The sequence below is a fragment of the Podarcis cretensis genome (assembly GCF_951804945.1).
Source record: "Podarcis cretensis genome assembly, chromosome: 7".
Taxonomy (NCBI): Eukaryota; Metazoa; Chordata; class Lepidosauria; order Squamata; family Lacertidae; genus Podarcis; species Podarcis cretensis.
The window spans coordinates 8,511,226-8,538,224 of NC_137176.1; the positions used below are offsets into that span (position 1 = coordinate 8,511,226).

General features: G+C 46.9%; 1 protein-coding gene across 1 annotated transcript in view; it reads right to left on the reverse strand.

Annotated features, from left to right (window-relative positions):
• The window catches only part of LOC307219959 (disintegrin and metalloproteinase domain-containing protein 2-like), a 43,563-nt gene extending 16,564 nt beyond the window's left edge, over positions 1–26,999 (reverse strand). Inside the window, exons 1-12 of the mRNA XM_079983544.1 lie at positions 26,943–26,999; positions 21,232–21,311; positions 19,729–19,790; positions 17,271–17,349; positions 14,724–14,800; positions 12,533–12,722; positions 11,190–11,255; positions 9,578–9,649; positions 7,741–7,907; positions 3,845–3,926; positions 3,162–3,301; positions 1,368–1,566 (exon numbers count right to left, since the gene is read on the reverse strand). Coding sequence (XP_079839670.1) covers positions 1,368–1,566; positions 3,162–3,301; positions 3,845–3,926; positions 7,741–7,907; positions 9,578–9,649; positions 11,190–11,255; positions 12,533–12,722; positions 14,724–14,800; positions 17,271–17,349; positions 19,729–19,790; positions 21,232–21,311; positions 26,943–26,997 — 1,269 coding nt within the window. The 5' untranslated portion in view covers positions 26,998–26,999. The remainder of the gene's footprint in view (positions 1–1,367; positions 1,567–3,161; positions 3,302–3,844; positions 3,927–7,740; positions 7,908–9,577; positions 9,650–11,189; positions 11,256–12,532; positions 12,723–14,723; positions 14,801–17,270; positions 17,350–19,728; positions 19,791–21,231; positions 21,312–26,942) is intronic.

Sequence of the window (26,999 nt, forward strand, 5' to 3'; positions counted from 1 at the left end):
GGAAAAAGTAAGTCTTATAGAGCAAAAAATACGGTAACTGCTACATAGTTTTTCATTTGATAACCATGTTGTTGATGTTTATAAATTTCAAAAGCTGTGCTAGAAGAGAATGCGACAAGTATTTTTCCAATTTAAACACATCAGAAGCAGGCAGAAACAACCAGAAGGGCCGTAGCTTAAGGTTACCAGATGTCCTCGTTTCCCAGGGACAGTCCCCGGATTTACAAATTAGTCCCCTGACAAAATCCTATCATTCCTACTGAAGTTATTAATAATAATAATTTTTTAAAATTTATATCCCGCCCTCCCCAGCCGAAGCCGGGCTCAGGGCGGCTAACAACAATAAAATAATACAACATTCTAAAAACATTTCATTATAAAATTAATTCAGAATCAAATTACTGGCAACCGTTGGGCTAGAGTTCTATGAGGGTTACCAAAGGAGAGGGAGTTAGGCTGTGCCTTGGCCAAAGGCCTGGTGGAACAGCTCTGTCTTGCAGGCCCTGCGGAAACATGTCAAGTCCCGCAGGGCCCTAGTCTCTTGTGACAGAGCGTTCCACCAGATCGGAGCCACAGCCGAGAAAGCCCTGGCTCTGGCTGAGGCCAGCCTAACTTCTCTGTGGCCTGGGACCTCCAAGATGTTTTTGTTTGAAGTTGAAAAGTGTCCCCAGATTCATTGGGGGGAAAAATCTGGTAACCTTACGGTAGCTCAGTACTAGAACATCGGCTTTGAATGCAGAAGTTCCCAGGTTCAGTCCCCATCATCTCCAGGTAGGACTGGGAGAGAATACTGCCTGAAACCTTGGAGAGCAACTTGGTTAAAGGCAGCTGCCAGTTTTCCAAAAGGGGAGTTTGCAGCAGCCCTGGAGGCTTCCCAGAGCAAAAGTGGAAGGCAGGCAGAGGTAAAGGTAAAGGGACCCCTGACCATTAGGTCCACTCGTGACCGACTCTGGGGTTGTGCGCTCATCTCGCTTTACAGGCCGAGGGAGCTGGCATTTGTCTGCAGACAGCTAAGCTGCTTCTGGCGAACCAGAGCAGCGCACGGAAACGCCATTTACCTTCCCGCCGGAGTGGTACCTATTTATCTACTTGCACTTTGACGTGCTTTCGAACTGCTAGGTTGGCAGGAGCAGGGACCGAGCAACAGGAGCTCACCCCATCGCGGGGATTCGAACCGCCAACCTTCTGATCAGCAAGTCCTAGGCTCTGTGGTTTAACCCACAGCGCCACCTGCGTCAGGCAGAGGTAGGTGGGAGTTATTCTAAATGTCTGCTTCTCTATTTTAAATAATCAACCCAAGACCCCTGGAACAGGGCAGGACACACATTCAAATGAACAAATCTGGAAAACATTTAGGAGGTACTGACCTCTTCAGAGCCGCAGTCACACTTCTCTCCAGCTTCCAGAACTCCATTCCCACAAAGCGCTCTGCTTCTGGCACTTCGCTTCTTATAAAACAATTTTAAATTAGGTCGATTAGAGAGACAGTGGGCTCCCCTGAATTTAATGAAATATTGGAAGTCTTCAATGCTGCAGCTGCTAAAAGCTTTAATTCCACTTGAAAGTCTGAAACATAGTAAGATGAATCTGATATTATTATATAGCAAGCACACATACAGACTCAACACATTTTTAATAAAAAAAATAAAAACAAGAGCCCCTTCCTTTTTATGCATGCTGCATGGAGGGCTGCTGAGTGCAGCAGGAGGCCAGGCCAGTCTCTGAAACCTGGAAGGTGACCTGAGCAACATTTTTTTTCACCCAAAAAAAAAAAAAAAACCCCTTGAACATTTTAATAGAGTTTTCAAGAAGTTTTGTTACAGTCTGCATAGATGCAGACACGGCTCCGAGGCATCATACTGAATCACTATAAAACAATAAAAGGTAGGATCCAGTTTTTTAAAATGAGTATTTATTTTGTCCTACTTTCAGCTGGTTAACATCCACACCATAGAGTTAAAGTACATGACTTCTCCCAATTAATATTGGGAATTGTAGTATATCCCTCACAGAGCTACACTTCACAACCACAAAGTATAGTTTCCATGATTCTTGGAGAGAAGCCATGTATTTTAAATGTAAATTGTGGGGGTTTTACAATTATTGAAAAAATGCAAAAGACCTGAAAGAACTTGCTGTCTAGAGACAAAAGGAGAAATGAGTGCACACAGCATGATCCCTCTTTAAAACCACCTCCAATTATCTTGAGGGGAGAAATAGCATAGGTCTCCAGTATTAAGGGACGCGAGTGGCACTGGACTTGCTGATCAGAAGGTCGGCGGTTCGAATCCCCACGACGGGGTGAGCTCCCGTTGCTCGGTCCCTGCTCCTGCCAACCTAGCAGTTCAAAAGGACGTCAAAGTGCAAGTAGATCAATAGGTACCGCTCTGGCGGGAAGGTAAACGGCGTTTCTGTGCGTTGCTCTGGTTCACCAGAAGCGGCTTAGTCATGCTGGCCACATGACCCGGAAGCTGTACGCCGGCTCCCTCGGCCAATAAAGTGAGATGAGCGCCACAACCCCAGAGTTGGTCATGACTGGACCTAATGATCAGGGGTCCCTTTACCTTTTACCAGTATTAAACTAGCTTTGCACTTTCTACTTACTGGATTTTTTCCAGTTACATTTGGTACAAAATGATAACAGCAGATACCAAATCTATCAATAGCAGTGGAAGATTTTTGGCTCTTCAAAGTTTGCTAATGAACAAGCCTTATTTATACACAGGTATAGCAGAACTTTACCCCTTATGGCAGGAGTGGGGAACATCAGACCCACAGGCATAATTAGGCTTTCCTGGCATCTGAATTTGTCTCAGAATTTGAGGGGAAGTTTTTAGTGTGTGGTGTTGTATTGTGCTTTTACTGTTTTTTGTTGGGAGCCGCCCAGAGTGACTGGGGCAACCCAGTCAGATGGGCAGCACATAAATGAATGTTGTTGTTGTTGACAAACCACAGGAGATAAGCCTGTGCCTGTTCTTTGATGGTAAACTGCAGAAGAGTAGCCACCATTTCTGTTATCTCCAATCTCAGTACAGTGTTGAGATAGGAGATGAGCTCCACTGCTGCCTTCCACTATCAAAAGTGCAAGCAGAGGCTTATGTCCAGTCCTAACACTGTAGGACTACCTATGAGCTGTTCAGTGCAATAGTCATAGTACTTACACTGCTTCCGTGTTCATTATGCAGACGAAGCCTTCTGGGCACTTGCACTCTTTGCCGTTGTCATATTCCATCCCCAGGTTAAGGCCCAGCAATTGGGCCAGAATGACGGAGAATGGCTCTTTGCTCATGGACTTCTGATACTAGAAGGAAGAGGGAAAACTGGAATCAGGAACCAGATTATTCCACTCCATTATGGGTGACTAAATGCAAAGAAATCTCTTAGGACCGTATTTTAGGAGCTTCTCAGTACAGTGGTCCCTCGGGTTACAGACGCTTCAGGTTACAGACTCCGCTAACCCAGAAATAGTACCTCGGGTTAAGAACTTTGCTTCAGGATGAGAACAGAAATTGTGTGGCAGTGGCATGGCAGCAGCAGGAGGCCCCATTAGCTAAAGTGGTACCTCAGGTTAAGAACAGTTTCAGGTTAAGAACGGACCTCCAGAACGAATTAAGTTCTTATCCCAAGGTACCACTGTATTTAAGTTCATTTTGTAGAACCTAAGATCGTATTGTGCTTTGCTCTAAAGACAGGGAAGTTGAATAGGCATCCCTGTTCATACCCTAAGGGTGTGTCTGCAGAGCATGTTCAATCTGAAGGGTCACAGGTTACCCACCCCTGCAATACCTAAATCCGAGACAGGCAACATACACACTTTAGCCAAGAAAGCTCAGCAATACTGTACCAGAGCAACTCCTGCATCAAAATTCCGGAGGCACAGCTTCCCCATAAATCCTGCTCCTATATAATTAGGTTTCTCCCTGTAACTAAAACACAAAAGGAGATGGTGGAGTAGCTAAAGGGATTGTGTCTTCAAAAGAAATGGCAAAATCTTCACATAATCAAGAGGCTGTGGAGAACATTACATACACAGTGGCTTTCCCAGGTCTTGTTACCACAGCTGGTCCATTCCACCATCATTTGCCCACAATCCCAGGTGAGCAATCTGCTATTTAGCTCTAACATCTGCTGGAATTTTTCAGTAGAAGGGAAACTTTTCCGGGCAGGGGCCCCTGAGCTGTGCTTCTATGCTTTCCCATGCAAGAGAAGGACACCATTTTCTTGTGCAGTTTCTGTCTTGCATCTATGACAGGTGCTTTGCCAACTTGGTGCTGTCCAGTTGTTTGGGATTACAACTCTCATCAGCCACAGCCAACAGATTGCTGGATATGACAGAAACTGCAATCCAAAACATCTAGAGGGCACCAGGTTGGCAAAGTCTCTGTCTCTCACATACCCTTTGGTTGGAGTTTTGTCTTAGATGTCTTAAATTGGCTTTTCCTTGGATCCATCGATAATGTGAACATAACATCCTACAGCTGTCCAAAGATGCAGTTGATTTCTCTTCCTTATGCTGCCCCACATCAAGAGCATTTAACGTGGCACAACTATTATTTGATATGTAGACATTTTTCATCACATCTTCATCCAAGGAACTCAGGCAACTCTGTGACATAATGCTTTGTGAGGAAGGGCACGAAATAAATACTGTGCTGGATTCAACTACCGTATTTTTCGCTCTATAAGACGCATGTTTTCCCCTCCAAAAATTAAGGAGAAATGTGTGTGCATCTTATGGAGCGAATGCAGGCTCCTTGGCTTCAGCGATAGCGACGCGAAGCCTCCGAAGCGCGGTGGGAGCGCTCCCACCACGCTCCTTGGCTTCGCGTTGCTTTCGCTGAAGCCTGGAGAGTGAGAGGAGTCAGTGCGCACCGACCCCTCTCGCTCTCCAGGCTTAAAAGATAGCCACCTGAAGCCTCCGGAGCGCGACGGGAGCTCCTGCCGTGCTCCAGAGGCTTCAGGCGGCTATCTGGAGAGCGAGAGGGGTTGGTGCGCACCGACCCTCTCACTCTCCAGATAGCCTCGGGTTCCTTTCGCCTTCGGGTTGCCTTCTGCTGAAGCCTGGAGAGTGAGAGGGGTTGGTGCGCACTGACCCTGCTCTCTCTCTCCGGGCTTCAAAGATAGCCGCCTGAAGCCTCCGGAGTGCAGCGGGAGCTCCTGCTGCGTTTTGGAGGCTTCGGGTTCCTTTCGCTGAAGGGTAGGTGCCCCTTCAGCTAAGGCACAGCACCCCTTCAGCTAAGCGGGAGGAGAAATGGAAGGGGCTCCATTTCTCCTGCCACTTTGCTGAAGGGGCGCTGCGCAGAAAGGGGGAGATTTTTTTTTTCTTGTTCTCCCCCTCTAAAACAAGGTGCGTCCTATGGTCGGGTGCGTCCTATAGAGCGAAAAATACAGTAACTGGTCCAAACTTGTGCAAAGACTTGAACTAGCACAATGGGAGTTTCTCCCCTCTCCCCCATGCCCTCTAATTGACTGGGGGCAGGGTCCTGAGTACTCCAAGAACAGCATGGGGGGGGGGGGAGATGGTTCCATGAGGCAAGCAGAAATGCTTGCACTGACATAACATTTGTAACAACGCAATGCTGCATTTATTCTTTGATAAACAAATACAGAATGATGGACCCAGATCATTCAGTGAGTTTCATGGCTGAAGAGGAATCTGGAAACAGGTCTCTCTGGTTTAACTCTGGGGTGCTATCTACAACACAGTGACTGATCATAGGCACTTTTTATTTTACCTTTACCTACGGAAAGGTCGGTTCACTTTCTATGGCCAGCTGCTGGCGCTCTTGCGATGCTATATTTTTCAAATAACTGCACAAAAAGGCTGAAAATCCTTTGATCCTAATAGCGCAATCCCAAACCCAGCAGTAGATCCCATTAAGCTCAACAGGGCATGCTCCTAGGAAAGTGGGCAGGATTTCCACTAACTGGTCTGAGGGCTGACATTAATACACAGTTTCCTTTGTAAGACAGGCGTTAGCCACATGAAGCAGGGAATGGGGCAGCAACAAGGCATGGTGACATGACAGCCCTTGTAGGAAATTAGTACAGTGAAAAGGTTACCCCCAGCATCAGCCATCAGGGCAGCCACCTGCTTTTCCCATCTGAAGCCCATTAGAGAGCCAATACATCATAACACTCCCAGATGCTTTTGCAGCCCCCTTTTCAACATGTAGCCTGGCTGCTGGATCAGGCCAAAGGCCCATCTAGTGCAACATCCTGTTCTTAGTGGCTAAGCAGGGTCTCAACGCAAGAGCACTCTTCTCACTTGTGAGTCCCACCAAATGTATTCAGAGGCATTCTACCACTGACAGTGGAGGGAGAACATACTGTATTTTTTGCTCTATAAGACTCACTTTTTCCCTCCTAAAAAGTAAGGGGAAATGTGTGTGCATCTTATGGAGCGAATGCAGGCTGCGCAGCTATCCCAGAAGCCAGAACAGCAAGAGGGATTGCTGCTTTCGCTGCACAGCGATCCCTCTTGCGCTTCTGGCTTCTGAGATTCAGAATATATTTTTTTCTTGTTTTCCTCCTCCAAAAACTAGGTGCGTCTTGTGGTCTGGTGCATCTTATAGAACGAAAAATATGACAGTTATCATTTTCTAGCTGCTTCAGTTGTTAAACGAAAGGAAACATGTAGAGTCATCCCTCAGACCACCACGTAAGTATTTTTTTTAAAAAAACGACTACATTTGGGATGATTTTTCAGTGGGAGGGGGGTATTCTGCACATGGAATGTGCAAACAACACATGTAAAATGTGAGCACATGCAAAACGGCTATATGAAGTGGACTAAAACTGATCTGTCTGTCCCTAGTTTGCACAGCACTGCATTTTAATGGAAGGCTACATTATTTATATTTGCTGCCTACTCTAAGGAAGAAATACCGTGGGGCCTCGCAAGACGAAATTAATCCGTTCCGCGAGTCTCTTCGTCTAGCGGTTTTCTCGTCTTGCGAAGCAAGCCAAGCCCATTGACGGTTTAGCGGATTAGCGTTATTAGTGGCTTTTAGCGGCTTAGCGGCTTAGCGGATCAGCTGATAAGCGGCTTAGCGGCTTAGCGGCTTAGGAAAAGGGGGGGGGAAAGGAAAAAAAATCTGCAGGAACTCGCAAGACATTTTCGTCTTGCGAAGCAAGCCCATAGGGAAATTCGTTTTGCGAAGCGCCTCCAAAATGGAAAACCCTTTCGTCTAGCGGGTTTTCCGTCTTGCGAGGCATTCGTCTTGCGGGGCACCACTGTATTGTTGAAGGGCACAATGTTCTATAATAAATATTTCAGTAAAGGGTGGAAGCTATGGCTCAGGGGTGAAATGCCTGCTTTCCACACAGAAGGTTCCAGGCTCCTTGCCAGAAAGACGCCTCTCTGAAATGTTAGAGAACAACAACACTGACTCGGGCCCCACACTGTGGGTGCCCAGCAGGCCCCACATCATAGCATCGTAGTGCAGGGCGTGAGCTCCAGCAGAGAGGCGAATGTACCCCTCCCACCCAAACTCCACACTTTCTTCCACCCTCCGCCCAAACTCCGCACTCTCTCTTGCATGGAGCAAGGTGTCCACGCACCTGCCCCTGCATTTTGTGGGTGCCCAGCCCCTATATGTGGAATCTTGTGGGTGCATGGGCACCCAGAGCCCCAGGGAGATAGTGCCTATGTTAGTGAGTCACTATCTCTCAGTGTAGATGAGTATGCATGCTATAGCAATATTAGAGTGCTCTATATGATAAAATATATCTCCTTACACTAACAAAAGTGCCAGATCATGAGGCCGTAGAACAAGATATGAATTTTTCCAGCGTAAAAATTTCCGTAGTAACACATCGGGCTCTCCTGATGTTGAGATTTTATTATGGTCCGTCCAGAACTCCAAAGAAGATAGAACAATTGTAATGTTAAGGCTAGAAAACATCTGGAAAGATGGAAAGATGGAAAGAATGCAAGCTCAAATAAAGGCAGAGAAAAATACATGTTCAGCGGTTCCAACTTAACTTTTGACGAATTCATCATAAAGATTTGGGTGATTGTAAGAGCCTGGTCCTAATTTGTGCCAGGGCTCACCAGTTTGCCATCACACGTGCAAGAAGCCAGGGGCTCAGGGCTGGTGTGCCCATGAGGCAAATGAGGGGGTGGCCTCAGGGAGGCAGCCTCCAGACAGCTGGGGGGGGGCACACCACAGTGCACACATTGCGACACACACACTGTCCGGGTGCATGTCGATGGTGGGCAGCAAATGGCGACTGCTGTGACAAATAGAATCAGTCACCCACATCCTGGCATCAGATAATTCAATCTAATCTTATTAATCTGTAGGTTGTTAGTAGGGAGGGGGTGGGGCGGATAAGATGGAGATAGTAGCCAGGTTTCGGCAACATGAAATGAGGATTCATGAATGTTATACTACACGTAACATAAGTGTTAGATGCAGGTTTCTGATGAGTGATTTTTTTTTGTACTTAACCCTACTGGAATCTTGTACATACGCCTATTATTATTATTTCTACCCTGCCCATTTGGCTGGGTTTCCCCAGCCACACAGGGTGGCTTTCAACAGAACATTAATAACAGAATAAAACTTCAAACATTAAAAACTTCCCTAAACAGGGCTGCCTTCAGATGTCTTCTAAAAGTCAGATACTTTATTTCCTTGGCATCTGATGGGAGGGCATTCCACAGGGTGGGTGCCACTACTGAGAAGGCCCTCTACTTGGTTTCCTGTAACCTCACTTCTTGCAGTGAGGGAACCACCAGAAGGCCCTCGGCACTGGACCTCAGGGTCCGGGCTGAACGATGGGGGTGGAGACGCTCCTTCAGGTATACTGGGCCAAAGCCATTTAGGGCTTTCAAGGTCAGCACCAACACTTTGAATTGTGCTCAGAAACGTACTGGGAGCCAATGTAGGTCTGGCTATGACAGATGTGAGCTGTGATCTAATAATTGCTGGAAGACATCATGTTGAGCACCTCTGTTTGTTTAAACCATGTTAAGCTATGGTTTAACATTATGTCCTAAAAGGGTCAGACATGCCAAACTTGTCTTCTGTTGTAGGGTCAGTACCACTGAAACCATGCATGTTATTTAAGTTAGTCACAACTAAGTGGTGTCTCGATTTAAATGGAATGTAATCTATACTAATTTAGCTGGATCAAGACCTAATTGTCTAACATAACAGAACATAATGATCAGTGTTGGCCATTTATTTATTTGCATACATTATTTATATGCTCCCTTTCCAAGATGAACATTTAATGTAACATTGTAATGTTGAAATAAGATTAAGGTTACCATGTCTTTTTCAATGAATCCGGGGACACTTTTCAACTAAACAGATGGAATTTGTCAAGGGACTCATTTGTAAATCCGGGGACTGTCCCCAGGAAACGGGGACATCTGGTAACCTTAAATAAGATCACAAGCCATGACCTCATGAGTGTGCATGTACACCTGTCATCCAATGCTATGCAATTACTTTGCCAGAGCAGATGCTTGCAAGACAAGGCTGTTAAAGAGTGATAGCCAAGTGAAAACATCCAAGTGGTTCTTGTTAGTACGAAAGAAAAACAAAACATGGCAGTCACTTACACTGTTGACAAAACCAATAAGCTGTGCTATGCTGTCGGTTACAATTTCTTTCCTTCCACCCAAAAAGTTGTACTGGAGAGAAAAACAGTTGCATGCATCATAGCAAAAATAAACAATAAAATAGACAATAGTTATGGTAGACTGCCAGTGTTGGCAACAGAACACTGGGTCATATGCAACTTGGTCTGAGAGCTGAACCAAACGTTGGGCCACCATATATGGAAAAGAGATGTGAAGTGCTTTGAATGCACTTAGAGCTCGCCTTTCAGGGCATGTGTAGGATAGCAGTGAATCAAACAATCTTAGCAGGGTGAGATGCTCTTCAGGGTCCTCAACAACCTCCCGTCACGCTTAAATTGCCGTCTACTGCTAATATATCTCATTTTATACTCAGTAGTAGCCCTGCAAACCAGATTAGACTGAGAGAAAATGGCTAGGCCAAGTTGACCCTATATGCCAAATCTCACCATCTAAGACCAACACTCTATCCACTACACCAGTGGTTTCCAACCCGTGTGCCATGGCACCCTGGGGTGCCTAAAAGATGGCCAGGGGTGCCGAAGGCAACACTGGCCTCTGTCCCTCTTTCCTTCCCTCCTCCTCTGATGCCTCTTGTGTCTCTGCCTCCCAAAGGAGGAGGTGGTTGCTACAGCAACCCTGGCTACAAGCTCCACAGGCGAATGGTGCCTCTGAGGCTGGCCAGGGGATGCTGGTTGCCAGGAGCTGAGGTGGCCTCGGAGTAAGCAAGCAAGTGGGTGAGGGAGTCCAGCCAGCCAGTCCACCAGCCCTTACTGTTGAGAGTGGACGAATAAGTAGGAAGCCAGGCAGGCAGGTGCCATGATGGCCTTTCTTGTGCTTGCTGTGTGCAATGCCTTCCTGGGAGCTGAGTGCTCAGTGCCAAAGGGAGCCTTTCCGCCCTGCAGGCCTGGCGCCACCCACAGCAGTCTCCCAAGGTGAGTAAGGAGCTGGGCTCACGTTCACCTTTGGCCAATGTCCATTGGGCCACTAAGGCTGGGGGCATCCTCTTCCCAGGGCCTCTTTGGGGTGGTTTAGAGACCAGGGGGCAGTGGCGGCAGCTGCCTGGAGGGCTCCCAAGAAGAGGAGGCTGAGGGAATACTCCACAAGGGAGGGTGTTTGAAAAGGGGTGAGAGGCTGCAGGCAAGGGGTGACATAACTTGGCTTCTGAGGCTTGGAGTGTGTTTCCCCACAGGGCAGCCGCAGAAAGAATGTACCGTATTTTTTGCTCTATAAGACTCACTTTTTCCCTCCTAAAAAGTAAGGGGAAATGTGTGTGTGTCTTATGGAGAAAATGCAGGCTGCGCAGCTGTCACAGAAGTCAGAACAGCAAGAGGGATTGCTGCTTTCACTGCGCAGCGATCCCTCTTGCTGTTCTGGCTTCTGAGATTCAGAATATCTTTTTTCTTATTTTCCTCCTCCAAAAACTAGGTGCGTCTTGTGGTCTGGTGCATCTTATAGAGCAAAAAATACGGTAGTTGGTCAAGGGAGCATGGACTCAAAAAGGTTGAAAACCTCTGCACAACACCATGCTGGTTCAATGAATTGCCCTTGTTAGCATTCCAAGAAGATGTGTTTCTCGTGGTCAGTAACTTACCAAACCCTTATCCAAAACGATATATAGTTCTATGTATCTGTGTACTTTAGTGACATCTGACAGTGGCTGAGGAAAGACAAAATAAATCACATTTAGTAATAATTTTTATATTTTGGTCCCTGGAGTTTTTTATACAAAATGGGTTAATGTTAGCAGCAGAATTACTAGAACCAAGCCTGCATCAAGCTGCTCCACTGAAAAAAAATCACTTTAAAAGCTGTGCTTTTGCCCAGTTCACCTAACAGTGGTTCTCACGTTCCCAATTTATTCATCTACAGAAAATCTCTCCAGAATAGGCACCAATGCACTCAAGTCCCATTGCTGTTTAAGGGTTTCAGCAGAGGAGTGTGGATAATGTTTAAAAAATCCAAAGCCGCATTCGGAAAATATGCACAGCTTTGCCCAGAAAGGTGTTTTGATACGGTTTAGCGTTAGGGTTTGATGCCTGGAGGCAAGCAGGTATTGGTCAAGACATGACGATGAGAGTCAAGTAAGAGGGCCATCAAGTCAACCTGATGGTATTATTATTTCTTACATTTATTCACCATTTACTAGATAAAATGTCTTAAGGCGTCATAAAAAGGATACAAGTACGGATGTTTAAAACAAATATCAAAAAGAAAAATAAACTAGAAGTGTTCATTCTGCAATACTATAGAAAGGATAAATTCTATGCCACACTACTAAGAGATGAACACCACAACCGGCTATACAATATGACCCCAATTAGGGATCAAATGTTTGGGTGAACAGGAACATTTCCCCCTGGCACCTAAAAGTTTAAAATGATGGTGCCATGTGCACCTCCCTGAAGACAGCATTCCACAACTGGGGAGTCACCTGTGAAAAGTCCCATTTTCAGGTTGCCACCACCTGCACTAGCCTCAGAGAAGGGCCTCGGGTGAGAAACACAGGCAGGTGCTCAGGATGGCCCCACTCTGCTCCGTTGGGGATGGAATCATTCTGGCGGCATCAGCACTGAGGACTGGGCTGGCATCCCTCCGCCCAGTGTGCGTGCACCCTCTCCCCACCTGGCACATGCACACACGCACCCCGGATGCCAGCAACCGATGCTATGCCACTGCCTTTTTCTTTTTAAAAAATTATTCCCTGTATCCTGTGTACAGGTACATCACAGACATCCAGTGCAGGTAAGTTATGGAATGAGCATACAAAGGAAAATACACCTTTCCCCACCCTAGTAGCTATTATCTATTTATTGCATTGCATCTGTATTGTAAGCCTACTAACCCAGGTTCTTAGGGAAGACTCCAAATAAAACATGAATATTGATGGTAATCACTCCTAAAGGCCAGTTTAAGAAGAAACCTCTTAGCACTTACCGCATTATCTGAGAGCAACTTATAAGGCATGCCCTCGCTCCCCAGTTGTCTTTCTGTAGATGGCAAATCTTCTCTCCTAAGTAGACTCTGGAGGTTTTTGTTGTTTATTTGATAAATCAGGTGCTCAAAATTAGCCGAGTCTTTCAAATGCTCAACTCCATAGCTGACATTCTCAAACTGCAACAGCCCTCTGGAAAAAATAGAAAGTACTACCCAAGGTTCAAGGAGACTATAGGAAAAGTGAGCTTAAAGGTAAAGGGACCCCTGACCGTTAGGTCCAGTCGCGGACGACTCAGGGGTTGTGGCGCTCATCTTGCTTTATTGGCCAAGGGAGCTGGCGTACAGCTTCTGGGTCATGTGGCCAGCATGATTAAGCCGCTTCTGGCAAACCAGATCAGTGCACGGAAACGCCATTTACATTCCCGCCGGAGTGGTGCCTATTTATCTACTTGCACTTTGACGCAATTAGCTGCTTCTGTGCAGCGTCATTTTGAGCGTCTGCGCATGTGCGAGTGGTGAAACCCGGAAGTAATGCACTCCATTACTTCCGGGTCGCCACGGAGCGCAGCCCAAAAATGCTCAACCTGAAGCTACTTCAACCCGAGGTATGAATGTATAGAGAAGGAAACGGCTGGTGTAAGGGCTGCCGATTAATCCCTGGAGTCTGCTAGCCCTGTGTTTGGGCGCACAGTATCTTAGGGTGCTGGCCATCTCCTCCAGATACCTCATTCAGGGACAGGGGTATTTAGCTGTCTACTGGAATGCTTAAGCAGGGCCTCCACTTACGCTCATAGAATCATAGAATCATAGAGTTGGAAGAGACCACAAGGGCCATCGAGTCCAACCCCCTGCCAAGCAGGAAACACCATCAGAGCACTCCTGACATATGGTTGTCAAGCCTCTGCTTAAAGACCTCCAAAGAAGGAGACTCCACCACACTCCTTGGCAGCAAATTCCACTGTCGAACAGCTCTTACTGTCAGGAAGTTCTTCCTAATGTTTAAGTGGAATCTTTTTTCTTGTAGTTTGGAACCATTGCTCCATGTCCGCTTCTCTGGAGCAGCAGAAAACAACCTTTCTCCCTCCTCTGTGTGACATCCTTTTATATATTTGAACATGGCTATCATATCACCCCTTAACCTCCTCTACTCCAGGCTAAACATGCCCAGCTCCCTTAGCCGTTCCTCATAAGGCATCGTTTCCAGGCCTTTGACCATTTTGGTTGCCCTCCTCTGGACACGTTCCAGTTTGTCAGTGTCCTTCTTGAACTGTGGTGCCCAGAACTGGACACAGTACTCCAGGTGAGGTCTGACCAGAGCAGAATACAGTGGCACTATTACTTCCCTTGATCTAGATGCTATACTCCTATTGATGCAGCCCAGAATTGCATTGGCTTTTTTAGCTGCCGCGTCACACTGTTGGCTCAAGTCAAGTTTGTGGTCAACCAAGACTCCTAGATCCTTTTCACATGTACTGCTCTCAAGCCAGGTGTCACCCATCTTGTATTTGTGCCTCTCATTATTATTTTTTTGCCCAAGTGCAATACTTTACATTTCTCCCTGTTAAAATTCATCTTGTTTGTTTTGGCGCAGTTCTCTAATCTGTCAAGGTCATTTTGAAGTGTGATCCTGTCCTCTGGGGTGTTAGCCACCCCTCCCAGTTTGGTGTCATCTGCAAATTTGATCAGGATGCCCTTGAGTCCATCATCCAAGTCGTTGATAAAGATGTTGAATAAGACCGGGCCCAAGACAGAACCCTGTGGCACCCCACTAGTCACTCTTCTCCAGGATGAAGAGGAACCATTGATGAGCACCCTTTGGGTTCGGTCAGCCAGCCAGTTACAAATCCACAGAGTGGTAGCATAGTCAAGTCCGCTCAACCTGCATGTTTGTAAATAAGCTCAAATATTACAAAACACAAGTAAGTCTCCAATGATTTCCTTCCAAAGGAAACCAAACCTGGGTAGGCACTACACCTGGGCACTTTCCACTGCTCAGAGAAGAGCAAATATATTGGGCTGCTGCAAACTTCCACTGAAGAAAGTCAGGAGTGTGAAACACAAGGATGGGGATGGGAGAGACAGGACATATAGTGCATGTACTTCTGTGAAACATCTGGTGCCTGGATTATGCCAGAGACAGGTTGCTGCTAGGCTTGACAGATAATTGACTTAGGCTGTTGAAATCTCTTACCTGAGCCCATGACAGGTGCTGAGTATTGCAACAGAGTTTGGGAACCCTTGTATGTATCCTTGATAGAAGCATTCGCCCTAAAGTTATTTTTTTAAATTAGAAAAAAGCAATTGATGCAGCATTCACACAATTGAAATTCTCTATCAACTAGGCTTACATGCAGTTTTTAACCCTCCCCCTCCTGCCGCACAGTTTCAATTCCCCCAGAATTGTGCTTATAACCATCTTCTATCCATTCAAGTCGATGTGCTAATGATAGCTTGTCTTAGAAAGAGAGAGCCTAGCCACAGTTATTTGTGCTGTTCATGGGAATTACTATTATCTATCAAATGTGTGCACTCCATCTGAGGATCACAGGGCAGTTTTCAATGTAAAAATACAAAAATAGATTATTGTAGTAACAAGCAAAAACAATAACTACCACCCACCGTTTAAAAGGCCATAGATTGTTTAATCAGCCGAAGGCCTGGGAGAAGAGGAATATGTTTTTGCCTGGCCCCCAGAGATATGTAATAAATGTGCCAGGTGAGCCTTCCTGGGTGAGCATTCCATTAGCAGGGAGCCACCCCAGACATTCTCATATTGCAGCCCTCTAGGTAAAGGTAAAGGACCCCTGGAGGTGAACTATGGGATGTGGCGCTCATCTTGCTTCAGGCTGAGGGAGCCGGCGTTTGTCTGCAGACAACTTTCTGGGTTAGGTGGCCAGCATGACTAAACCGCTACTGGCACAACAGAAACACCGTGATGGAAGCCAGAGCGCACTGAAACTCCATTTAGTTTCCTGCCACGGTGGTACCTATGTATCTACTCGCACTGGTGTGCTTTCGAAATGCTAAGTTGGCAGAAGCTGGGTTAGAGCAGGGGGAGCTCATCCCGTTGCGGGGATTCGAACCACCAGCCTTCCGATTGGCAAGCCCAAGAGGCTCAGTGGTTTAGACTACAGCACCACTTGTGTCTCTTACTTTACCTTACTTGCTGAATTCTGCACCAGCTGAAGATTCCAAACCATATTCAGAGGCAACCCCACATATAATGGGGTTTGCAATAATCTAAGCTAAAGGTTACCAGAGCATAGTTTGCAGAAGTTAGGCTATGCCTGTCCAGATGGGGCGCAGCTGGGCACTCAATGCAACTGAGACCACTTGAGCCTTAAGTGGAAGCAATGGATGCAGAAGCGCAACGAAGCTGTGTACCAACTCCTTCAGAGACCTTTCTGTGAGTCCCTGGGCTATTTGAGGCAAGGTGTGGGAGATAACTGGGGTGTGTGGGGTGTTCTGCTACGAAACCCCTCCTTTGGAAATTGCTCACCAGAGAAGCTCCCCATCACCACCTTACAAATGCCATATGCATATTTTTACTTTTACTTGCCCCCAGGCTTTTTGCAAAGTTTAGACTGAAGGGTTTATCTGATCTCAAAATGCCCTTTCCCCACCATCTTCTTCTGTGGTGAAGTTAAATCTTTATTGTTACACGCCACCCCAATCTCCATGAGCAGTGTGATATTGCAGGGGTTGCAGGCACACTGTAACCCAGGGTCTGGGTTTCCTTTTGGGAATGAGGCACAGTGGAGAATGGGGTGTCTTTATGATACAGTGGTGCCCCGCAAGACGAATGCCTCGCAAGACGGAAAACCCACTAGACGAAAGGGTTTTCCGTTTTGGAGGCGCTTCGCAAAACGAATTTCCCTATGTCTTGCGAGTTCCTGCGGGTTTTTTCCCCTCCCCCCCTTTTTCTAAGCCGCTAAGCCGCTTATCAGCTGATCCGCTAAGCCGCTAAGCCGCTAAAAGCCGCTAAGCCGCTAATAGCGCTAAGCCGCTAAGCCGTCAATGGGCATGCTTCGCAAGACGAAAAAACCGCTAGACGAAGAGACTCGCGGAACGGATTAATTTCGTCTTGCGAGGCACCACTGTATATGGTTTATTTACACATACATACAACCTGATTCTAGATGGGTGGGAATCCCAGCATTACACCCCAAGAGGATCTCTTGTGTCTCAGATTTTAAAGAGACCTCAGCCATATCTGCATATCTCTGCATATCTCCCTTCTGCTTGCCACCCTTCTGCTTGGAGAGGATTTTCCTCGCACTCACTTCATGCTCTGGCATCTCCCCACCCCCTGCCCCGCTCCCCGCCGCCTTCAAGTTTGCAAAACCAACACTTCCTTTCTATTTGCTTACTTCAGGCCCAAGGTAATTCTGAAATTTCTACTGCCCAACTCTGGCATTGTCTTTGCTAACTATAGCCCCTTTGCAGCTGACACAGCCTCTGCTTTGCAGTCTTTGTTTCTTAATGACTTATCTGCCAGGGAATTCTCCATCGGGGGAAAACAGGGTTAGCCTGTATTTTACACTGCTTATTTGGGGGGTGGGGCAGAATCTTGCATGCAGGAATTTAGGAGAGTCATGGTACCCCACACACTCATAACAATATTGTATTGCCTCAAAATTCTGTACACAGCTTTGGGAGGTGATGCATCTGACAAGTGGTGTACAAACACTTAAAATCAATCAATAAATGTCTGAAATGACATCCAAAGAACCTTTACCTGAATATGTGGGGAACTGGGATTAACAAAGCCTCCTCGGTTGTACGTATAAACCCAAAAGTCATTGGGCAAAAATGTTCTGTGAAGAAAACAACAAAATGATATTTACGTTGGCACTGCAAAAAGAATCACTGACTTCCCTCTGGGAAAAGTCTCACAGGGTTGGGTTGAAGAGGAAACTAGTGAAGATCCCCTAGAACGCTGCACTTTGTCTTTGTCAGCTAGCAAGCTGAGGAACAGAAACAGGGGATGCTTCTGAAATATGCTGGCAGTGCTAAGTGGAGAGGTACGGCATTCATAAATACTAGTAGCAAACTGCCTATCACAATGATGGAGGCCGAGCTCTTTACTGCAGTGCTTCCCATAAGTGAGGCCCAGATCACCTTGGAAGGTTGTGGGCTCTCTCTCATTGGGGGTTTCTAAGCAGAGGGTGAATTGCCCTCTGTCGTGGATGCTGTAGCTGAGATCCCTGCATTGCAAGCAGTTGCACTAGATGACCCAAGGGTCCCATCCAACTCAACAATTCCATGATTCTATGATTACACAGTGTCAGGGAATGGAGGGAAGGTTGTTCTCACCACAATGCTCTCTCCCTTTGCAGTGGTTTGCTTTTCCTCCCACTGAATTGAATGGTAACCATTAATTTCCATAGAGGAAATCCAAGGGTTGTTCTCAAGAGACACCATAGGGGGTGTTGAACTAAATATTTTATTTACTTTTGGTGTCCTTGGCAATTAATAAGCAATGTAGCCTGAGTGTTATTTCTTTATTGCTATTATTATATTTGTTTTATATGAAACTAATAAAACATGTATTATTATTTTTAAGGAAAAAGAATAAATTAAATTAGTTGGTGTCCACATAGTCTTCTCCTGACTTCTGTTTCCAGGTCACACTAAAGCATAACAGCATCTTGGAATTGTGGAATGACATTTTGGAAGCTGGTGTTTAAAGACAGAAATAGGAATAACAATATAAATCATAATCCAGGCTGGCTCCAGAATTGGGGGGGGGGGCAGAATCTCACATGAACTTTAGGCCTTCCTCTCAGTACCCCTTACCGCCTCATGGCGCCTGCAGCCTTATCAGTTTCCCTCTCCAAGGAGGCTTCTAGCATGTCATCTCTCTTTTCCTTTCAGTGCCTATTAGATTCATCCATTTTTGATCATTCCTGGAATTTTTTCCACCATGCTGGTTTCTTGGGAAGTTCCATTGTTATGTATGTGTTGTCATTTTTTATTGTTTTACTACGACCACTACTACTACTAATACTAATACTGGGCTTCTTTGATCCCTTGTAACCCATTCCAGGAGCTTGCTTCTGAAGAGTTTGGGTAATATGCTTCCTAAGAAATAAACAAATAAATATTTTGTGGGGCGCTTTTGTCTAGAGCAGGCATGGTGCGTAAACTGAGTATTCTCACTTCCTCTGACCTGCTGGACAGTTCTGAGCAAAATAAGACCAGTGGCCCTGTTGAGGTAGTAGTGGACTAGAAAAGGCCCAATCTGATCACCTTCTGGAGCTAGCCATTATGGACGCCTGAAATCAAAATCAGGAGCAGATTAGTAAGTGGCCTGGGCCATGTTTCACGCTAAGACAAGCCATGATTCTCCAGGGTTTCAGACGGGGTCTCTGCCTAGAGACACTGGAGACTGAACTTGGGACCTTCGCCATGCACAGCCCATGCTCTGCCACTGAGCTACAGCCTCCCCATTGTGGGAAGGTTTACTTTAGCAGAGTTAAAGAATCCCCTTTATAAGTTTATGCAGCGATCAGCTTGTTGCTGGCTCATCTGAGTTCTACTAATAAAGATCCCTTCCTGGTTAAAAATAACACTATTTTACTCTCAGATTCATTCAGGTTTACAGAACTGGACCTGAAGGCAGGCTGAGGTTACATAGGTAAAGGTAAAGGTACCCCTGCCCGTACGGGCCAGTCTTGACAGACTCTGGGGTTGTGCGCCCATCTCACTCAAGAGGCCAGGGGCCAGCGCTGTCCGGAGACACTTCCGGGTCACGTGGCCAGCGTGACATCGCTGCTCTGGCGAGCCAGAGCCGCACACGGAAACGCCGTTTACCTTCCCGCTGGTAAGCGGTCCCTATTTATCTACTTGCACCCGGAGGTGCTTTCGAACTGCTAGGTTGGCAGGCGCTAGGACCGAGCAGCGGGAGCGCACCCCGCCGCAGGGATTCGAACCGCCGACCTTTCGATCGGCAAGCCCTAGGCGCTGAGGCTTTAACCCACAGCGCCAAATAAACTATACCAGAGGGAAGTTGGTCCTGAGGAGACTGCAACTGAGCAGATATCTTTCAAAACTACCAGCAACCGACGAACTGGTTGTCACAGCAACTGGTTAGAACATGGAGGCCGTCAGTCCTCTGTCGGAATGTCGCACCTGGCTGCACCTTTACATCCCACAAGCAGAAGCCAAAGGGTTAAGACTAGGGGGTCACTTACTGTTGCTGCAGGTGAATTATGTACGTCTTCTTTTTTATTGTAATAATGTAAGTCTGTGTGCTCTGGACAAAACAAAACAAAACAATCAATCAGAAGAGTATGTTGAAACAGTATTTTTATGAAATGAAATGAACAGTCTCTATTGAAATGTATTTGATGATGGCAGAAAAGCTATGGCAGGGATTGGCTGAGCCTCTTTATCTCAGCAGGACTGCCTGAGAAGAGCCCGAAGGGCCGTGCCTTGCCTCTTTCCACCTGGCTTGGGGCCGGGCTCTTAAGGATTGATGCTGTTGCTGCTGCCCAGCAATTGGCTGAGCCAGGGCTGTCGACTGTCTGGTTCGAAGTGCCCTCTCTGATTGCATGAAGCCCAGACAGCCCCGTGATTCTCCCCGGAGCTGAGGGCGATGAAACAATCACTGAGACAGCTACAGCGCTGGTGGCAGAAACCTCATTTTGAATCAGACCAGACACGGGTTAGAGCTCAACGTTGAGCCTACCAAGTGGCGATGGTGAAGAGGACTTCCTTCACCGCCTCTATTGCATCTGCAGAAAATAGCAGAAGGAGACTCTTTCAGGTGGTTCATAATTTAACAGAACCACCTTTGTCATCAGGCCCTGATAAAGACCCCAAGATCTCCTGAAACGATTTTGCAAAGGCTTTTTTGCAGATAAAGTCGCTCAGATTTGGAAGAGGTAGACTACACCATGGGAGCAAGGCCAGGGAGGGAGAGTGCTAGAGTCCTGTCTAGTCGAGTTGCTGAACAACTCCAGGCACGCCTGGAGGATGTGGACCATTTGGATCCCTTCCAATCGGGATTCAGGCCTCATCATGCAACTGAAACCATCTTGGTTATGCTGGTTGGTGATCTCTGGTGGGCTATGGACAAAGGTGAAAGCTGTTTCCTAGTTCTGCTGGATCTCTCAGCAGATACCATCAACCATAACATCCTTCTGGACCATCTAGAGGAGCTGGGAGCTAGGGGCATTGCTATACAGTGGTTCCGCTCCTTCCTCCTGGGCCATGTCCAGAAAGTGGTTTTGGGGGATGAGTGTTCAGACCCCTGGGCTCTCACTTGTGGGGTGTCTCAGGGTTCCCTGCTCTCTCCCCCATGCTTTTTAACATCTACATGAAGCCGCTGGGAGAGATCATCAGGGGGTTTGGGCTGAGTGTTCACCAGTATGCAGATCATACCCAGCTCTATATCTCTTTCAAATCGGAACCAGTGAAGGTGGTGAAGGTCCTGTGTGAGTGTCTGGAGGTGGTTGGAGCCAAAGATTCTTATGCACAACTGTAGAGTGCACACATGAGGATCTCTGCTCATTCACTCACCTGGAGGACCCCAGGTGTGGAACATGTCCCCTGTTTGTGCGTTTCCCAGAGGTATCTAGTTGACTCCCATGGGAAGCAAGCTTGGGAATCACTGTGCAAAATATCATCCACTGAGTAGATGTTCACTCCATAGCATAAACTTTTGAATAAGTATATTTCTTAATTCCAAATACCTCATCTTCTCCTAGACCATCTTCAGTCATGTTGGATGGAATTTTCTTTGGAATTGTGATATCCAAAAAGGTTTGACAATCTGGAGAAGAAGAAAAATGCCAAGAAGTTAATCACCATTTAATGTCTATAAGGCGCAAATGTCACAGCACTGTAAGACACCTAAGAATAACATCCAATCACATTCAGTTGCACATTCTGAATTCGCTGAGAAATGGCTGAATCCCACATGGAAACAGTGAGTCTGGAAACACCCTTAATGATATGTGGCAGGTTACACCCACAACAAACTAGTCTGGAGAGGTCCTTAGAGTATATTGCAGCCTGCTTGGGAGCAGGGGCCTGTCTCTCTAGAAATTCTATATACATTTATGTCATATAAATTAGGATTGCTAACTGAATAGAGACGTAGGAAAGACAAACCCTTGTGCCTTTATCAGTACCATTCTTCTTTTTTCTATTTTTCCCCATTTATTAAATTCTTACAACATATAATGACATTGTACACAAGTAATAAAATATCCCACCCTAACCCAGAAGGCAATACATCCAAAATAATATCCAAATAACACAATAAGTTCTTATCCCAGACTACCATTTGTATAGAAAGCAATAAACAGTTCATTAACCAAAAACTTTTTTTAAAAAATGATATTTATTAAAGTTTCCAATTAATACAAAAAATAAACATACACAAAAAAAGAAATAATAAAAACACAAAAATACAAAAACAAAAAAAGAACAGTTAAAACAAATGTAGTTTCCATTACTCATTTCCATTAACTTATTTCCCAGACCTCCTCTCACCTCCCCCTTTTGTATTCCCGTTCAAATTCTTAATTCAGCAAATCCTTATTATAACTTGTTATAACTTATCGTAACTTATTGCTCAACCTCTACATTACAGCTGGTAACCACTTAATTTTTATCCAACATCACACTAATGTCCATTAATTTTATAATGCCTCTGCAGATAGTCTTTGAATTTCTTCCAATCTTCCTTCACTGTCTCTTTTCCCTGGTCTTGGATTCTGCCAGTCATTTCTGCCAGTCCCATATAGTCTATCTCCTTCATCTGCCATTCTTCCAGAGTGGGTAGATCTTGCGTCTTCCAGTACTTCGCAATGAGTATTCTTGCTGCTGTTGTTGCATACATAAAAAAAGTTCTATCTTTCTTTAACACCAATTGGCCGACCATGCCCAGAAGAAAGGCCTCTGGTTTCTTAAGGAAGGTATATTTATATACCTTTTTCAGTTCATTATAGATCATTTCCCAGAAGGCCTTAATCTTTGGGCATGTCCACCAAAGGTGAGAAAATGTACCTTCAGTTTCTTTACATTTCCAACATTTATTATCAGGCAAGTGATAAATTTTTGCAAGCTTGACTGGGGTTATGTACCACCTGTATATCATTTTCATAATATTCTCTCTTAAGGCATTACATGTCGTAAATTTCATACCTGTGGTCCATAACTGTTCCCAGTCAGCCAACATAATGTTATGTCCAACATCCTGTGCCCATTTAATCATAGCAGATTTAACCGTTTCATCTTGAGTATTCCATTTCAACAGCAAGTTATACAAGTTATCTAACAATTCTATTTCCAGTTTTGATTTTTCCATCTGGAAGCCAATTTTCCTGTCCAGTTTAAAAGCCTCCATTATCTGATGGTAATGAAGCCAGTCTCGCATTTTATCTTTTAATTTCTCAAAACTCTGCAATTTCAATTTATCACCTTCTTGTTCCAAGATTCATTAACCAAAAACTTTTAGACCGCTTTCATTTCTAGCCATATGCATAACAAAGCTATACCAACCTGTTTCAAGAGAATTTATGTTTCAAACCTTATGCCAATTTTATTCGTGTCGATTTCCCCACAAGTGCTATTTGCCATATTTTATTGTACTAATTTGTCAGAGATGCACCCTACAACTTCTTCTAGTATCCCATTATGAGCCACTATTAAAAGAGAACTTAGAGGTTTGAGCCGTACATTAACAACATCGCCCATGAGAAGACTTGAGGAGCATCAGCTCTGGACATTTTGAGATCTATTTTGACAAATACTTTCCTCCCAGAACTTTCCCACCTCAAATATGTGTTGATATGAGCCTAACTCCCCACAACAGTTTGGTGAGCAGGAGTAATGAAAATGGGGGGATTGTACTGGTGTGAGATACCATTTTTGCACTATTTTAAGTGCTACTTTGCCAACAAAGGTCCGTATAGTTAAAGCTATGGTTTTCCCAGTAGCAATGTATGGAAGTGAGAGCTGGACCATAAAGAAGGCTGATTGCCGAAGAATTGATGCTTTTGAATTATGGTGCTGGAGGAGATCAAACATCCATTCTGAAGGAAATCAGCCCTGAGTGCTCACTGGAAGGACAGATCCTGAAGCTGAGGCTCCAATACTTTGGCCACCTCATGAGAAGAGAAGACTCCCTGGAAAAGACCCTGATGTTGGGGAAGATGGAGGGCACAAGGAGAAGGGGACGACAGAGGACGAGATGGTTGGACAGTGTTCTCGAAGCTACCAGCATGAGTTTGACCAAACTGTGGGAGGCAGTGGAAGACAGGAGCAGTGGCGTAGTGTGGGGGGTGCAGGGGGGGCCAGCCGCACCGGGCGCAACATTTGGGGGGGGGCGCGCTCGCACTCACAGCTCTCTGCCCCTACCTGGATCACTCACTCTCTCTCACTGCAGTGCTGGCTGTGCGAATTGATCCGAGCTTCCGGGTCGCCACCCACTGTGGAGGGGGAGGGTGCCAGGTGTGCGTTGCGGTGCGGAGCGGAGAGAGAGTGAGGGAGGGAGGGACTATCTGGGGGAGGGACAGTGCAGCGGCCACCCAGCGCAGCGCTGAGCGCGGGAGAGAACTACACCCGACCAGCCCAGGCAGCAGCAAGAAGAAGCTGGCAGCGGCGGCAGGTTAGGGGTTAGGGGCGCAAATTACTTGCCTTGCCCCGAGTTAGGGGGCACAAATTACTTGCCTTGCCCCAGGTGCTGACAACCCACGCTACGCCACTGGACAGGAGTGCCTGGCGTGCTCTGGTCCACGGGGTCACGAAGAGTCGGACACGACTAAACAACAACAACAAGTGCTACTTTTCCCTTAAGGGAGAAGGGCCCTGGGCCAGGGGTAGGTTCAATCCCTGACATTTTCAGGTAGGATTGGGAGAGATTATTGCCTGAAATCCGGAAGAGCTGCTGCCAGTCAGTGTGGACAATACTGAGCTACATGGACCAATGGTTTGACTCGGTTAAGGCAGCTTCCTAGGTTCCTATGTTTCAAGGCAGAGACAGATTTTAAAGGACATTTCCTCCACACTGAGGTTGACCCCTCTTCCTAGACAACTAGATCAGTGTTTCCCAACCGGTGTTCCGCGGCACACTAGTGTGCCGCGAGACGTTGCCTGGTGTGCCGTGGGAGGGAGGCGGGCGAGTCGGGCGGCGAGAGGCCTTAGGCGCCCTGCAGAAAGGCGTCCTCTTTGTGGGTGGGTTCTCCCCCCTCCCTTAGCGCATCGTATTTAGTTGGGGATTCTGGAGAGGGGGGCGGGGGCGCGCTGGCCCCGAGCGGAACAGACGCGCCGTCGTCCCCACCTCCCTCTCCTCAGTAGCTCCGAGCCGACTGACTGAGGGTGGGACGCGGCCAGCGGCGTCCTCTCTCTCTCTCTCTCCGCCTCCCAGCACCGCTTTTCCTGAGGCGGGCGTGCGCCTAAGGCTGAATGGGAGCAGCCTGGAGGCTTGGCGGCCTCTCAGCGGCTCATGACGGGCGTCCCCGAGGCGGGAGGTGCTGAGCAGGGGCTCTGCGAGAGGGCGCGAGGGATGCGTGGTGGTGCCTGCGCGCGCGTGACTTAAGAGGGCGACCTGCTGCCTCTCCTCTCTCTCCCCTCCCTCCCCTCATGGGCACGGAGTCCCCGGCACAGCTTGGCGCTACTACAGCTACAGCTGCTGCTGCTCCTGCTTGGATGAAGGCGGCTGCTTCTTCCTAACGCCCAGCCTCTGAGGGACCGCAGTCTCCCGCCCTCTTTTTTTTGGCGGGATGCTGAGGTAAAGGATCCCCTCGCGTGCGCGCGGGCATCTCTTTGGGCAGGGCGCGTGTGGAGGCTTAAGGTGGGGAGTGTGGAGGGGTTGCCGCTTGCGAGGGGAGGGTTCATATTGTATTGGGCTGCGGTGTGGGCGACACGGCTCTCCAATGGCCAGCCCGCGGAGGAACATTGAGTTGGAGCATTTCGAGGAGAGGGACAAAAGGCGCACTGAATAAAGTATTTTATAATTTTTCATATTTCTGTTTACTTACTATTTCATAATAAAGTAATTATAAAATACTTTCTTTGTGTTTATTTGATTCCTATTAAAGAGAGTTACTTTATATATAGTCAATATAGGCACAGAGTTAATTTTTTAAACATTTTCTAATGGTGGTGTGCCTCGAGATTTTTTTCATGAAACAAGTATGCCTTTGCCCAAAAAAGGTTGGGAAACACTGAACTAGATATCCACGTCTGCCTTAAACAATCTGCTGTACCCAATCTCTATTAGGATGCCTATGTGTTCTGTGTTCTGTGTGGGGCTTCCCTCGGGACTGAGTAGAAATATATATAAAAAATAATAAAATTGTCCAGTAGCATCTTAAAGGTAAAGGTAAAGGTACCCCTGCCCGTACGGGCCAGTCTTGACAGACTCTGGGGTTGTGCGCCCATCTCACTTAAGAGGCCAGGGGCCAGCGCTGTCCGGAGACACTTCCGGGTCACGTGGCCAGCGTGACATCGCTGCTCTGGCGAGCCAGAGCCGCACACGGAAACGCCGTTTACCTTCCCGCTGGTAAGCGGTCCCTATTTATCTACTTGCACCCGGAGGTGCTTTCGAACTGCTAGGTTGGCAGGTGCTGGGACCAAGCAGCGGGAGCGCACCCCGCCGCAGGGATTCGAACCGCCGACCTTTCAATCGGCAAGTCCTAGGCGCTGAGGCTTTAACCCACAGCGCCACCTGCGTCCCCTAGTAGCATCTTAGAGACCAACAAAGTTTGTTCTTGGTATGAGCTTTTGTGTGCATGCACACTTCTTCAGATAGGGACCCGTTTACCTGCAAAACCTGCCCCACTTGTGCCCAGGGGGCCGTTATCACGGGTGGAGTTGGTGCCAGGTATTGTTCAGCGCCTGATCGTTTGTTTCATTTGGCAGCACCTGCCCTTGGGAACTCCCTGCCTCTTGAGATCAAGCAGGCGTCTGCCAAAAGCGTTCCTGCTCAGAGACGCTTAGAAAGTTGAGGCAACCCGTTTTAGTATATTAACTTTTGTATGTTTTAAAGCAGTGTTTCCCAACCTTGGGTCTCCAGCTGTTTTTGCACTACAACTCCCATCATCCCTAGCTAGCAAGACCAGTGGTCAGGAATGATGGGAAATGTAGTCCAAAAGGAGCTGGAGACCCAGGGTGTGATTTATTCTCAGTGTTATTATCTTTTTGTAAACCGCCTTGAGGGTTTTTTCTAAACAATCAGGCAGCGTGTTCATTTTGTGATAGACAGCTCACAGGTGCTCAGGCCTTTCTCAACCTGGGCTCCCCCAGGTGTTTCTGGACTACAACTCCCATCATGCCCTGGCTAGCAGGCCCAGAGGACAGGGATGATGGAAGTTGGAGTCCAACAGCGCCTGGAGGCTTGTCCAGTCCGGGTCCCTAACGGGGCATGCGCGTGAGGGAGCCCGCCCTCACTCACCGAGGCCGGCGACCAAGAGGAGCAGCGCCGCCGCCGCCGCCGCTACCAGTTTCATGG